Source organism: Salvelinus fontinalis, chromosome 27, assembly GCF_029448725.1.
Source record: "Salvelinus fontinalis isolate EN_2023a chromosome 27, ASM2944872v1, whole genome shotgun sequence".
NCBI lineage: Eukaryota > Metazoa > Chordata > Actinopteri > Salmoniformes > Salmonidae > Salvelinus > Salvelinus fontinalis.
Window position 1 is genome coordinate 44,797,995 of NC_074691.1, and position 15,281 is coordinate 44,813,275.

At 47.7% G+C, this 15,281-nt stretch overlaps 1 protein-coding gene across 2 annotated transcripts in view; it reads left to right on the forward strand.

Annotated features, from left to right (window-relative positions):
• The window catches only part of enpp5 (ectonucleotide pyrophosphatase/phosphodiesterase 5), a 76,703-nt gene that overhangs the window by 52,173 nt on the left and 9,249 nt on the right, over window positions 1-15,281 (forward strand). The window contains exons 2-4 of one of the 2 annotated variants that reach the window (XM_055885823.1): window positions 1,480-1,627; window positions 2,835-3,503; window positions 6,626-6,778. In XM_055885823.1, coding sequence (XP_055741798.1) covers window positions 1,498-1,627; window positions 2,835-3,503; window positions 6,626-6,778 — 952 coding nt within the window. In that variant the 5' untranslated portion in view covers window positions 1,480-1,497. The remainder of the gene's footprint in view (window positions 1-1,479; window positions 1,628-2,834; window positions 3,504-6,625; window positions 6,779-15,281) is intronic. The other variant, XM_055885824.1, reaches the window with a different exon arrangement.

Here is a 15,281-nt window from a genome sequence, read left to right on the forward strand (position 1 = left end):
ACTATATATCCACCATAGCACTATATTTCACACTGTCTACTGTATATCCACCATAACACTATATTTCACACTGTCTACTGTATATCCACCATAGCACTATATTTCACACTGTCTATATCCACCATAACACTATATTTCACACTGTCTACTGTATATCCACCATAGCACTATATTTCACACTGTCTATATCCACCATAACACTATATTTCACACTGTCTATATCCACCATAACACTATATTTCACACTGTCTACTATATATCCACCATAACACTATATTTCACACTGTCTACTGTATATCCACCATAACACTATATTTCACACTGTCTATATCCACCATAACACTATATTTCACACTGTCTATATCCACCATAACACTATATTTCACACTGTCTACTATATATCCACCATAACACTATATTTCACACTGTCTATATCCACCATAGCACTATATTTCACACTGTCTATATCCACCATAACACTATATTTCACACTGTCTATATCCACCATAGCACTATATTTCACACTGTCTATATCCACCATAACACTATATTTCACACTGTCTATATCCACCATAACACTATATTTCACACTGTCTACTATATATCCACCATAACACTATATTTCACACTGTCTACTATATATCCACCATAACACTATATTTCACACTGTCTATATCCACCATAGCACTATATTTCACACTGTCTATATCCACCATAACACTATATTTCACACTGTCTACTGTATATCCACCATAACACTATATTTCACACTGTCTACTGTATATCCACCATAACACTATATTTCACACTGTCTATATCCACCATAGCACGGTATTTCACACTGCCTCCTATTGCATGCTTTACACATTGTGTGCGTTTTATGAATTCACTCTGACCATCTACTCCGATTTCAGAGCGCTGAATAACTGAAGAGTTTACGAACACTCAACACCCGTTGAATATGACCGGTGTCAGTAAACGTCGGCAAAAAAAAAAGCGTAATTTAAATTGTTGCACAGTTACATGCCGACCACACCGCTAGCGTTGCACAATAAATGTACACGTTATTCAACTTCACGCTTGATGCGCTGCAAGTCCCGCCTCTCCCGTATCCTCATTGGTTTTTAGGAGCATATACCCACTTGGGTGATTGAAAGATGAACTGAGGTCCACACTCCAGTCGGTGGTGGTAATGCACCTTAAAGTTGGTTGACAACCGCCATATAAAGTCCAAAGAAGAAGAAGCCTGGAGGAGGAGAGATTACTAGAAACTTACTCGGCTTACTCTTTTTATCTGTGGATTCATTATCAGAGTAGAGGACCTTGTGCATTTCAGGTAAAATAACAACCCAATGTTTATATCCCAGGACAAATTAGCTAGCAACAGCAAGCTAGCTAGCTAAATTGGCACTCCAGAGTGAATTTACAAACACACCCATTATCATTATCCTAATATTATCCTAACATAACCTCCTGCAGTCTGTATTACAGGGTGGTATGATGTTGTGTAGCGTAATGCTGGGTTGCAGCCCACGAAGAGGAGGAGGCTGCTATCTGGGATGGCTTCTGACCTTAACCCTGACCCTGCCTCTGGCCTCCCTACAGATGGACCACCATGGACACCAAGGTAGGGTCAGGGAGTAGGGGGCAGGGAGCATGGAGCAGGGTCAAGGACCAGGGAGCATGGGGCAGGGTCAAGGACCAGGGAGCATGGGGCAGGGTCAAGGACCAGGGAGCATGGGGCAGGGTCAAGGACCAGGGAGCATGGGGCAGGGTCAAGGACCAGGGAGCATGGGGTAGGGTCAAGGACCAGGGAGCATGGGGTAGGGTCAAGGACCAGGGAGCATGGAGCAGGGTCAAGGACCAGGGAGCATGGGGCAGGGTCAAGGACCAGGGAGCATGGGGCAGGGTCAAGGACCAGGGAGCATGGGGCAGGGTCAAGGACCAGGGAGAATGGGGCATGGAGAATGGAGCAGGGTCAAGGACCAGGGAGCATGGGGTAGGGTCAAGGACCAGGGAGAATGGGGCAGGGAGCATGGAGCAGGGTCAAGGACCAGGGAGCATGGGGTAGGGTTAAGGACCAGGGAGCATGGGACAGGGTCAAGGACCAGGGAGAATGGGGCAGGGAGAATGGGGTAGGGTCAAGGACCAGGGAGAATGGGGTAGGGAGAATGGGGCAGGGAGAATGGGGTAGGGAGAATGGGGCAGGGAGAATGGGGCAGGGAGAATGGGGCAGGGAGAATGGGGTAGGGTCAAGGACCAGGGAGCATGGGGTAGGGTCAAGGACCAGGGAGCATGGGGCAGGGTCAAGGACCAGGGAGCATGGGGTAGGGTCAAGGACCAGGGAGCATGGGGTAGGGTCAAGGACCAGGGAGCATGGGGTAGGGTCAAGGACCAGGGAGCATGGGGCAGGGTCAAGGACCAGGGAGCATGGGGCAGGGTCAAGGACCAGGGAGCATGGGGCAGGGTCAAGGACCAGGGAGCATGGGGCAGGGTCAAGGACCAGGGAGCATGGGGCAGGGTCAAGGACCAGGGAGCATGGGGCAGGGTCAAGGACCAGGGAGCATGGGGCAGGGTCAAGGACCAGGGAGCATGGGGCAGGGTCAAGGACCAGGGAGCATGGGGCAGGGTCAAGGACCAGGGAGCATGGGGTAGGGTCAAGGACCAGGGAGCATGGGGCAGGATCAAGGACCAGGGAGCATGGGGTAGGGAGCATAGAACAAATGCAATAGATATACATTGTCTATCCCTTTACTATCAGTGTTGGTCCCTCTTATTGCAGGCTTTATGTTGCCTGTTGCCATTCTGACATTACCCTCTCCTCTACACCCCAGGCCACCCCCTCCATCCTCACCACCAGGCCACCAGAGGGGCTCGCCCCAAGCTACTGCTGCTGTCCTTCGACGGATTCCGCTGGGACTACGTGGACCGTGTCCCCACCCCTAACTTCCACGCCCTGATGGAGGAAGGGTCAATAGTTGAGCAGGTTGAGAACGCCTACATCACCAAAACCTTCCCTGACCACTACACCCTGGTCACCGGGCTGCATGCCGAGACGCATGGCATCGTGGGTAACGAGATGTACGACCCAGACCTTAACGCCTCCTTCTCCATGGAGACGCAGAGCGCCTACGAGCCACGCTGGTGGGCTGGGGCAGAGCCTCTGTGGGTGACCAATCAGAAGCAGGGTGGGCGGAGCGGCGGGGTGATGTGGCCGGGGTCGGACGTGGAGATCGGGGGGGCGTACCCGTCACGCTACCTTCCGTACAACGCGTCACTGAGCTTCGAGAGGCGCGTGGAGACGATGGTAGCCTGGCTGATGGGGGAGGGGCCAGAGGAGGGGGTTCGGTCTGTGCAGGGGGGTGTGGACTTTGGCGTGTTATACTGGGAGGAGCCTGATGAGAGCGGTCACAACCTGGGCCCAGAGAACCCTCTAATGGACGCAGTCATTGCTGACATAGACGACAAGCTGGGCTTCCTCCGCAATGAGCTGCGCAAGAAGGGTCTGTACCTGCTGTCTATGTACATTATACAGTTATGATCTAGATAAGGGGTGTTCTCCCCCCCGCAATGTCTATTTCTATAGGCACAAGCACTGTGACAACTGTTCACACCCCCCTTCCAGTATTAAACTGGTCACTCCCCCTTCCAGTATTAAACTGTTCACACCCCCCTTCCAGTATTAAACTGTTCACTCCCCCCTTCCAGTATTAAACTGTTCACACCCCCCTTCCAGTATTAAACTGTTCACACCCCCCTTCCAGTATTAAACTGTTCACTCCCCCCTTCCAGTATTAAACTGTTCACACCCCCCTTCCAGTATTAAACTGTTCACACCCCCCTTCCAGTATTAAACTGTTCACACCCCCCTTCCAGTATTAAACTGTTCACTCCCCCCTTCCAGTATTAAACTGTTCACACCCCCCTTCCAGTATTAAACTGTTCACACCCCCCTTCCAGTATTAAACTGTTCACACCCCCCTTCCAGTATTAAACTGTTCACTCCCCCTTCCAGTATTAAACTGTTCACACCCCCCTTCCAGTATAAAACTGTTCACACCCCCCTTCCAGCATTAAACTGTTCACACCCCCCTTCCAGTATTAAACTGTTCACACCCCCCTTCCAGTATAAAACTGTTCACACCCCCCTTCCAGTATTAAACTGTTCACCCCCCCTTCCAGCATTAAACTGTTCACACCCCCCTTCCAGTATTAAACTGTTCACCCCCCCTTCCAGTATTAAACTGTTCACCCCCCCTTCCAGTATTAAACTGTTCACACCCCCCTTCCAACATTAAACTGTTCACACCCCCCTTCCAGTATTAAACTGTTCACCCCCCCTTCCAGTATTAAACTGTTCACACCCCCCTTCCAGTATTAAACTGTTCACACCCCCCTTCCAGTATTAAACTGTTCACACCCCCCTTCCAGCATTAAACTGTTCACCCCCCCTTCCAGTATTAAACTGTTCACCCCCCCTTCCAGTGTTAAACTGTTCACCCCCCCCTTCCAGTATAAAACTGTTCACCCCCCCTTCCAGTATTAAACTGTTCACCCCCCCCTTCCAGCATTAAACTGTTCACCCCCCTTCCAGTATTAAACTGTTCACCCCCCCTTCCAGTATTAAACTGTTCACCCCCCCCTTCCAGCATTAAACTGTTCACACCCCCTTCCAGTATTAAACTGTTTACACCCCCCTTCCAGCATTAAACTGTTCACACCCCCTTCCAGCATTAAACTGTTCACTCCCCCCTTCCAGTATTAAACTGTTCACACCCCCCTTCCAGTATTAAACTGTTCACACACCCCCCTTCCAGCATTAAACTGTTCACACCCCCCTTCCAGTATTAAACTGTTCACACCCCCCTTCCAGTATTAAACTGTTCACCCCCCCCTTCCAGTATTAAACTGTTCACTCCCCCTTCCAGCATTAAACTGTTCACACCCCCCTTCCAACATTAAACTGTTCACTCCCCCTTCCAGCATTAAACTGTTCACACCCCCCTTCCAACATTAAACTGTTCACCCCCCCCTTCCAGTATTAAACTGTTCACTCCCCCCTTCCAGTATTAAACTGTTCACTCCCCCCTTCCAGTATTAAACTGTTCACACCCCCCTTCCAGTATTAAACTGTTCACACCCCCCTTCCAGTATTAAACTGTTCACACCCCCCTTCCAGTATTAAACTGTTCACACCCCCCTTCCAGCATTAAACTGTTCACACCCCCCTTCCAGTATTAAACTGTTCACACCCCCCTTCCAGTATTAAACTGTTCACACCCCCCTTCCAGTATTAAACTGTTCACACCCCCCTTCCAACATTAAACTGTTCACCCCCCCCTTCCAGTATTAAACTGTTCACCCCCCTTCCAGTATTAAACTGTTCACACCCCCCTTCCAGTATTAAACTGTTCACACCCCCCTTCCAGTATTAAACTGTTCACACCCCCCTTCCAGTATTAAACTGTTCACTCCCCCCTTCCAGTATTAAACTGTTCACACCCCCCTTCCAGTATTAAACTGTTCACTCCCCCCTTCCAGCATTAAACTGTTCACACCCCCCTTCCAGTATTAAACTGTTCACACCCCCCTTCCAGTATTAAACTGTTCACACCCCCCTTCCAGCATTAAACTGTTCACTCCCCCCTTCCAGTATTAAACTGTTCACACCCCCCTTCCAGCATTAAACTGTTCACTTCCCCCCCTTCCAGCATTAAACTGTTCACACCCCCTTCCAGTATTAAACTGTTCACCCCCCCCCTTCCAGCATTAAACTGTTCACTCCCCCCCTTCCAGTATTAAACTGTTCACACCCCCTTCCAGTATTAAACTGTTCACACCCCCTTCCAGTATTAAACTGTTCACCCCCCCCTTCCAGTATTAAACTGTTCACCCCCCCCCTTCCAACATTAAACTGTTCACCCCCCCTTCCAACATTAAACTGTTCACACCCCCCCTTCCAGCATTAAACTGTTCACACCCCCCCTTCCAGCATTAAACTGTTCACACCCCCCCCCCTTCCAACATTAAACTGTTCACACCCCCCTTCCAGTATTAAACTGTTCACACCCCCCCCCCCTTCCAGTATTAAACTGTTCACACCCCCCCTTCCAGTATTAAACTGTTCACCCCCCCTTCCAGTATTAAACTGTTCACTCCCCCCTTCCAGTATTAAACTGTTCACACCCCCTTCCAGTATTAAACTGTTCACACCCCCCTTCCAGTATTAAACTGTTCACACCCCCCTTCCAGTATTAAACTGTTCACACCCCCCTTCCAGCATTAAACTGTTCACTCCCCCCTTCCAGCATTAAACTGTTCACACCCCCTTCCAGCATTAAACTGTTCACACCCCCCTTCCAGTATTAAACTGTTCACTCCCCCCTTCCAGTATTAAACTGTTCATCCCCCCCTTCCAGTATTAAACTGTTCACTCCCCCCTTCCAGCATTAAACTGTTCACACCCCCTTCCAGCATTAAACTGTTCATCCCCCCCTTCCAGCATTAAACTGTTCACACCTGATTACCTTGTGCATTAATCAATTTATCAAGAAAGAATTCATGAAATAAATATTTCATTTTGGTCAATTAAATGTAATTAATTGTATTTTGACTGCATTCCTAGGTCTGTACGAAAGTGTGAACCTGATTGTAACCAGTGATCATGGCATGACCCAGCTGTCCAAAGACAAGGTGATTGAGCTGGACCAATACCTGGACAGAGAACTCTACACCTGGGTGGACAAGAGCCCTGTGGTGGGGATACTACCTAGAGAAGGTAAGATCCTGGGGATGCTACCTAGAGGAGGTAAGATCCTTGGGATGCTACCTAGAGAAGGTAAGATCCTGGGGATGCTACCTAGAGAAGGTAAGATCCTGGGGATGCTACCTAGAGAAGGTAAGATCCTGGGGATGCTACCTAGAGAAGGTAAGATCCTGGGGATGCTACCTAGAGGAGGTAAGATCCTGGGGATGCTACCTAGAGAAGGAGGTAAGATCCTGGGGATACTACCTAGAGAAGGTAAGATCCTGGGGATGCTACCTAGAGGAGGTAAGATCCTGGGGATGCTACCTAGAGAAGGAGGTAAGATCCTGGGGATACTACCTAGAGAAGGTAAGATCCTGGGGATGCTACCTAGAGGAGGTAAGATCCTGGGGATGCTACCTAGAGGAGGTAAGATCCTGGGGATGCTACCTAGAGGAGGTAAGATCCTGGGGATGCTACCTAGAGAAGGAGGTAAGATCCTGGGGATACTACCTAGAGAAGGTAAGATCCTGGGGATGCTACCTAGAGGAGGTAAGATCCTGGGGATGCTACCTAGAGAAGGTTAGATCCTGGGGATGCTACCTAGAGAAGGTAAGATCCTGGGGATACTACCTAGAGGAGGTAAGATCCTGGGGATGCTACCTAGGGGAGGTAAGATCCTGGGGATGCTACCTAGGGGAGGTAAGATCCTGGGGGTACTACCTAGAGAAGGAGGTTAGATCCTGGGGATACTACCTAGAGGAGGAGGTAAGATCCTGGGGATGCTACCTAGAGAAGGAGGTAAGATCCTGGGGATGCTACCTGGAGAAGGAGGTAAGATCCTGGGGATGCTACCTAGAGAAGGAGGTAAGATCCTGGGGATACTACCTAGAGAAGGTAAGATCCTGGGGATACTACCTAGAGAAGGTAAGATCCTGGGGATACTACCTAGAGAAGGTAAGATCCTGGGGATACTACCTAGAGGAGGAGGTTAGATCCTGGGGATACTACCTAGAGGAGGAGGTAAGATCCTGGGGATGCTACCTAGAGGAGGTAAGATCCTGGGGATACTACCTAGAGAAGGAGGTAAGATCCTGGGGATACTACCTAGAGGAGGTAAGATCCTGGGGATGCTACCTAGAGGAGGTAAGATCCTGGGGATGCTACCTAGAGAAGGAGGTAAGATCCTGGGGATGCTACCTAGAGAAGGAGGTAAGATCCTGGGGATACTACCTAGAGGAGGAGGTAAGATCCTGGGGATACTACCTAGAGAAGGAGGTAAGATCCTGGGGATGCTACCTAGAGAAGGAGGTAAGATCCTGGGGATGCTACCTAGAGAAGGAGGTAAGATCCTGGGGATACTACCTAGAGAAGGAGGTAAGATCCTGGGGATACTACCTAGAGAAGGAGGTAAGATCCTGGGGATACTACCTAGAGAAGGTAAGATCCTGGGGATACTACCTAGAGAAGGTAAGATCCTGGGGATACTACCTAGAGGAGGAGGTAAGATCCTGGGGATGCTACCTAGAGAAGGAGGTATGATCCTGGGGATGCTACCTAGAGAAGGAGGTAAGATCCTGGGGATACTACCTAGAGGAGGTAAGATCCTGGGGATGCTACCTAGAGAAGGAGGTAAGATCCTGGGGATACTACCTAGAGAAGGAGGTAAGATCCTGGGGATGCTACCTAGAGAAGGAGGTAAGATCCTGGGGATACTACCTAGAGAAGGAGGTAAGATCCTGGGGATGCTACCTAGAGAAGGAGGGAAGATCCTGGGGATGCTACCTAGAGAAGGAGGTAAGATCCTGGGGATGCTACCTAGAGAAGGAGGTAAGATCCTGGGGATGCTACCTAGAGAAGGAGGTAAGATCCTGGGGATGCTACCTAGAGAAGGAGGTAAGATCCTGGGGATGCTACCTAGAGGAGGAGGTAAGATCCTGGGGATGCTACCTAGAGGAGGAGGTAAGATCCTGGGGATGCTACCTAGAGAAGGAGGTAAGATCCTGGGGATGCTACCTAGAGAAGGAGGTAAGATCCTGGGGATGCTACCTAGAGAAGGTTAGATCCTGGGGATGCTACCTAGAGGAGGAGGTAAGATCCTGGGGATGCTACCTAGAGAAGAAGGTTAGATCCTGGGGATGCTACCTAGAGAAGGTAAGATCCTGGGGAGGCTACCTAGAGGAGGAGGTTAGATCCTGGGGATGCTACCTAGAGAAGGAGGTAAGATCCTGGGGATACTACCTAGAGGAGGAGTTAAGATCCTGGGGATACTACCTAGAGAAGGTTAGATCCTGGGGATGCTACCTAGAGGAGGAGGTAAGATCCTGGGGATGCTACCTAGAGAAGAAGGTTAGATCCTGGGGATGCTACCTAGAGAAGGTAAGATCCTGGGGATGCTACCTAGAGAAGGAGGTTAGATCCTGGGGATGCTACCTAGAGAAGGAGGTAAGATCCTGGGGATACTACCTAGAGGAGGAGTTAAGATCCTGGGGATACTACCTAGAGAAGGTAAGATCCTGGGGATACTACCTAGAGAAGGAGGTTAGATCCTGGGGATGCTACCTAGAGGAGGAGGTAAGATCCTGGGGATGCTACCAAGAGAAGGAGGTAAGATCCTGGGGATGCTACCTAGAGAAGGAGGTAAGATCCTGGGGATGCTACCTAGAGGAGGAGGTTAGATCCTGGGGATACTACCTAGAGGAGGTAAGATCCTGGGGATGCTACCTAGAGGAGGTAAGATCCTGGGGATGCTACCTAGAGGAGGAGGTAAGATCCTGGGGATGCTACCTAGAGGAGGAGGTAAGATCCTGGGGATGCTACCTAGAGAAGGAGGTAAGATCCTGGGGATACTACCTAGAGAAGGAGGGAAGATCCTGGCGATGCTACCTAGAGAAGGAGGTAAGATCCTGGGGATGCTACCTAGAGAAGGAGGGAAGATCCTGGGGATACTACCTAGAGAAGGAGGTAAGATCCTGGGGATACTACCTAGAGAAGGAGGTTAGATCCTGGGGATACTACCTAGAGAAGGAGGGAAGATCCTGGGGATGCTACCTAGAGGAGGAGGTAAGATCCTGGGGATGCTACCTAGAGAAGGAGGTAAGATCCTGGGGATGCTACCTAGAGAAGGAGGTAAGATCCTGGGGATGCTACCTAGAGGAGGAGGTTAGATCCTGGGGATACTACCTAGAGAAGGTAAGATCCTGGGGATGCTACCTAGAGGAGGAGGTAAGATCCTGGGGATACTAACTAGAGAAGGTAAGATCCTGGGGGTACTGCCGGTGTACAGTAACTGTCTCACCTGTCCTGTAGGTAAGTTAGAGGAGGTGTATAGTAACTGTCTCACCTGTCCTGTAGGTAAGTTAGCGGAGGTGTATAGTAACTGTGTATCTCACCTGTCCTGTAGGTAAGTTAGAGGAGGTGTATAGTAACTGTCTCACCTGTCCTGTAGGTAAGTTAGAGGAGGTGTATAGTAACTGTGTATCTCACCTGTCCTGTAGGTAAGTTAGAGGAGGTGTATAGTAACTGTCTCACCTGTCTTGTAGGTAAGTTAGAGGAGGTGTATAGTAACTGTATCTCACCTGTCCTGTAGATAAGTTAGAGGAGGTGTACAGTAACTGTCCCACCTGTCCTGTAGGTAAGTTAGAGGAGGTGTATAGTAACTGTGTATCTCACCTGTCCTGTAGGTAAGTTAGAGGAGGTGTATAGTAACTGTCTCACCTGTCCTGTAGGTAAGTTAGAGGAGGTGTATAGTAACTGTATCTTACCTGTCCTGTAGGTAAGTTAGAGGAGGTGTATAGTAACTGGCTCACCTGTCCTGTAGGTAAGTTAGAGGAGGTGTATAGTAACTGTCTCACCTGTCCTGTAGGTAAGTTAGAGGAGGTGTATAGTAACTGTATCTCACCTGTCCTGTAGGTAAGTTAGAGGAGGTGTATAGTAACTGTCTCACCTGTCCTGTAGGTAAGTTAGAGGAGGTGTATAGTAACTGTCTCACCTGTCCTGTAGGTAAGTTAGAGGAGGTGTATAGTAACTGTCTCACCTGTCCTGTAGGTAAGTTAGAGGAGGTGTATAGTAACTGTCTCACCTGTCCTGTAGGTAAGTTAGAGGAGGTGTATAGTAACTGTCTCACCTGTCCTGTAGGTAAGTTAGAGGAGGTGTATAGTAACTGTCTCACCTGTCCTGTAGGTAAGTTAGAGGAGGTGTATAGTAACTGTATCTTACCTGTCCTGTAGGTAAGTTAGAGGAGGTGTATAGTAACTGTGTATCTCACCTGTCCTGTAGGTAAGTTAGAGGAGGTGTATAGTAACTGTGTATCTCACCTGTCCTGTAGGTAAGTTAGAGGAGGTGTATAGTAACTGTCTCACCTGTCCTGTAGGTAAGTTAGAGGAGGTGTATAGTAACTGTATCTTACCTGTCCTGTAGGTAAGTTAGAGGAGGTGTATAGTAACTGTCTCACCTGTCCTGTAGGTAAGTTAGAGGAGGTGTATAGTAACTATCTCACCTGTCCTGTAGGTAAGTTAGAGGAGGTGTATAGTAACTGTGTATCTCACCTGTCCTGTAGGTAAGTTAGAGGAGGTGTATAGTAACTGGCTCACCTGTCCTGTAGGTAATTTAGAGGAGGTGTATAGTAACTGTATCTCACCTGTCCTGTAGATAAGTTAGAGGAGGTGTATAGTAACTGGCTCACCTGTCCTTTAGGTAAGTTAGAGGAGGTGTATAGTAACTGTCTCACCTGTCCTGTAGGTAAGTTAGAGGAGGTGTATAGTAACTGTCTCACCTGTCCTGTAGGTAAGTTAGAGGAGGTGTATAGTAACTGTATCTTACCTGTCCTGTAGGTAAGTTAGAGGAGGTGTATAGTAACTGGCTCACCTGTCCTGTAGGTAAGTTAGAGGAGGTGTATAGTAACTATCTCACCTGTCCTGTAGGTAAGTTAGAGGAGGTGTATAGTAACTGTGTATCTCACCTGTCCTGTAGGTAAGTTAGAGGAGGTGTATAGTAACTGGCTCACCTGTCCTGTAGGTAATTTAGAGGAGGTGTATAGTAACTGTATCTCACCTGTCCTGTAGATAAGTTAGAGGAGGTGTATAGTAACTGGCTCACCTGTCCTTTAGGTAAGTTAGAGGAGGTGTATAGTAACTGTGTATCTCACCTGTCCTGTAGGTAAGTTAGAGGCGGTGTATAGTAACTGTCTCACCTGTCCTGTAGGTAAGTTAGAGGAGGTGTATAGTAACTGTCTCACCTGTCCTGTAGGTAAGTTAGAGGAGGTGTATAGTAACTCTGTATCTCACCTGTCCTGTAGGTAAGTTAGAGGAGGTGTATAGTAACTGTCTCACCTGTCCTGTAGGTAATTTAGAGGAGGTGTATAGTAACTGTATCTCACCTGTCCTGTAGATAAGTTAGAGGAGGTGTATAGTAACTGGCTCACCTGTCCTTTAGGTAAGTTAGAGGAGGTGTATAGTAACTGTCTCACCTGTCCTGTAGGTAAGTTAGAGGAGGTGTATAGTAACTCTGTATCTCACCTGTCCTGTAGGTAAGTTAGAGGAGGTGTATAGTAACTGTCTCACCTGTCCTGTAGGTAATTTAGAGGAGGTGTATAGTAACTGTATCTCACCTGTCCTGTAGATAAGTTAGAGGAGGTGTATAGTAACTGGCTCACCTGTCCTTTAGGTAAGTTAGAGGAGGTGTATAGTAACTGTCTCACCTGTCCTGTAGGTAAGTTAGAGGAGGTGTATAGTAACTGTCTCACCTGTCCTGTAGGTAAGTTAGAGGAGGTGTATAGTAACTGTATATCACCTGTCCTGTAGGTAATTTAGAGGAGGTGTATAGTAACTGTCTCACCTGTCCTGTAGGTAAGTTAGAGGAGGTGTATAGTAACTGTATATCACCTGTCCTGTAGGTAAGTTAGAGGTGTATAGTAACTGTCTCACCTGTCCTGTAGGTAAGTTAGAGGAGGTGTATAGTAACTGTCTCACCTGTCCTTTAGGTAAGTTAGAGGAGGTGTATAGTAACTGTCTCACCTGTCCTTTAGGTAAGTTAGAGGAGGTGTATAGTAACTGGCTCACCTGTCCTGTAGGTAATTTAGAGGAGGTGTATAGTAACTGTGTATCCACCTGTCCTGTAGGTAAGTTAGAGGAGGTGTATAGTAACTGGCTCACCTGTCCTGTAGGTAAGTTAGAGGAGGTGTATAGTAACTGTGTATATCACCTGTCCTGTAGGTAAGTTAGAGGAGGTGTATAGTAACTGTCTCACCTGTCCTGTAGGTAAGTTAGAGGAGGTGTACAGTAACTGTCTCACCTGTCCTTTAGGTAAGTTAGAGGAGGTGTACAGTAACTGTCTCACCTGTCCTTTAGGTAAGTTAGAGGAGGTGTATAGTAACTATCTCACCTGTCCTGTAGGTAAGTTAGAGGAGGTGTATAGTAACTGTCTCACCTGTCCTGTAGGTAAGTTAGAGGAGGTGTATAGTAACTGTGTATCTCACCTGTCCTGTAGGTAAGTTAGAGGAGGTGTATAGTAACTGTCTCACCTGTCTTGTAGGTAAGTTAGAGGAGGTGTATAGTAACTGTATCTCACCTGTCCTGTAGATAAGTTAGAGGAGGTGTACAGTAACTGTCCCACCTGTCCTGTAGGTAAGTTAGAGGAGGTGTATAGTAACTGTGTATCTCACCTGTCCTGTAGGTAAGTTAGAGGAGGTGTATAGTAACTGTCTCACCTGTCCTGTAGGTAAGTTAGAGGAGGTGTATAGTAACTGTATCTTACCTGTCCTGTAGGTAAGTTAGAGGAGGTGTATAGTAACTGGCTCACCTGTCCTGTAGGTAAGTTAGAGGAGGTGTATAGTAACTGTCTCACCTGTCCTGTAGGTAAGTTAGAGGAGGTGTATAGTAACTGTATCTCACCTGTCCTGTAGGTAAGTTAGAGGAGGTGTATAGTAACTGTCTCACCTGTCCTGTAGGTAAGTTAGAGGAGGTGTATAGTAACTGTCTCACCTGTCCTGTAGGTAAGTTAGAGGAGGTGTATAGTAACTGTCTCACCTGTCCTGTAGGTAAGTTAGAGGAGGTGTATAGTAACTGTCTCACCTGTCCTGTAGGTAAGTTAGAGGAGGTGTATAGTAACTGTCTCACCTGTCCTGTAGGTAAGTTAGAGGAGGTGTATAGTAACTGTCTCACCTGTCCTGTAGGTAAGTTAGAGGAGGTGTATAGTAACTGTATCTTACCTGTCCTGTAGGTAAGTTAGAGGAGGTGTATAGTAACTGTGTATCTCACCTGTCCTGTAGGTAAGTTAGAGGAGGTGTATAGTAACTGTGTATCTCACCTGTCCTGTAGGTAAGTTAGAGGAGGTGTATAGTAACTGTCTCACCTGTCCTGTAGGTAAGTTAGAGGAGGTGTATAGTAACTGTATCTTACCTGTCCTGTAGGTAAGTTAGAGGAGGTGTATAGTAACTGTATCTTACCTGTCCTTTAGGTAAGTTAGAGGAGGTGTATAGTAACTGTCTCACCTGTCCTGTAGGTAAGTTAGAGGAGGTGTATAGTAACTGTCTCACCTGTCCTGTAGGTAAGTTAGAGGAGGTGTATAGTAACTATCTCACCTGTCCTGTAGGTAAGTTAGAGGAGGTGTATAGTAACTGTGTATCTCACCTGTCCTGTAGGTAAGTTAGAGGAGGTGTATAGTAACTGGCTCACCTGTCCTGTAGGTAATTTAGAGGAGGTGTATAGTAACTGTATCTCACCTGTCCTGTAGATAAGTTAGAGGAGGTGTATAGTAACTGGCTCACCTGTCCTTTAGGTAAGTTAGAGGAGGTGTATAGTAACTGTCTCACCTGTCCTGTAGGTAAGTTAGAGGAGGTGTATAGTAACTGTCTCACCTGTCCTGTAGGTAAGTTAGAGGAGGTGTATAGTAACTGTATCTTACCTGTCCTGTAGGTAAGTTAGAGGAGGTGTATAGTAACTGGCTCACCTGTCCTGTAGGTAAGTTAGAGGAGGTGTATAGTAACTATCTCACCTGTCCTGTAGGTAAGTTAGAGGAGGTGTATAGTAACTGTGTATCTCACCTGTCCTGTAGGTAAGTTAGAGGAGGTGTATAGTAACTGGCTCACCTGTCCTGTAGGTAATTTAGAGGAGGTGTATAGTAACTGTATCTCACCTGTCCTGTAGATAAGTTAGAGGAGGTGTATAGTAACTGGCTCACCTGTCCTTTAGGTAAGTTAGAGGAGGTGTATAGTAACTGTGTATCTCACCTGTCCTGTAGGTAAGTTAGAGGCGGTGTATAGTAACTGTCTCACCTGTCCTGTAGGTAAGTTAGAGGAGGTGTATAGTAACTGTCTCACCTGTCCTGTAGGTAAGTTAGAGGAGGTGTATAGTAACTCTGTATCTCACCTGTCCTGTAGGTAAGTTAGAGGAGGTGTATAGTAACTGTCTCACCTGTCCTGTAGGTAATTTAGAGGAGGTGTATAGTAACTGTATCTCACCTGTCCTGTAGATAAGTTAGAGGAGGTGTATAGTAACTGGCTCACCTGTCCTTTAGGTAAGTTAGAGGAGGTGTATAG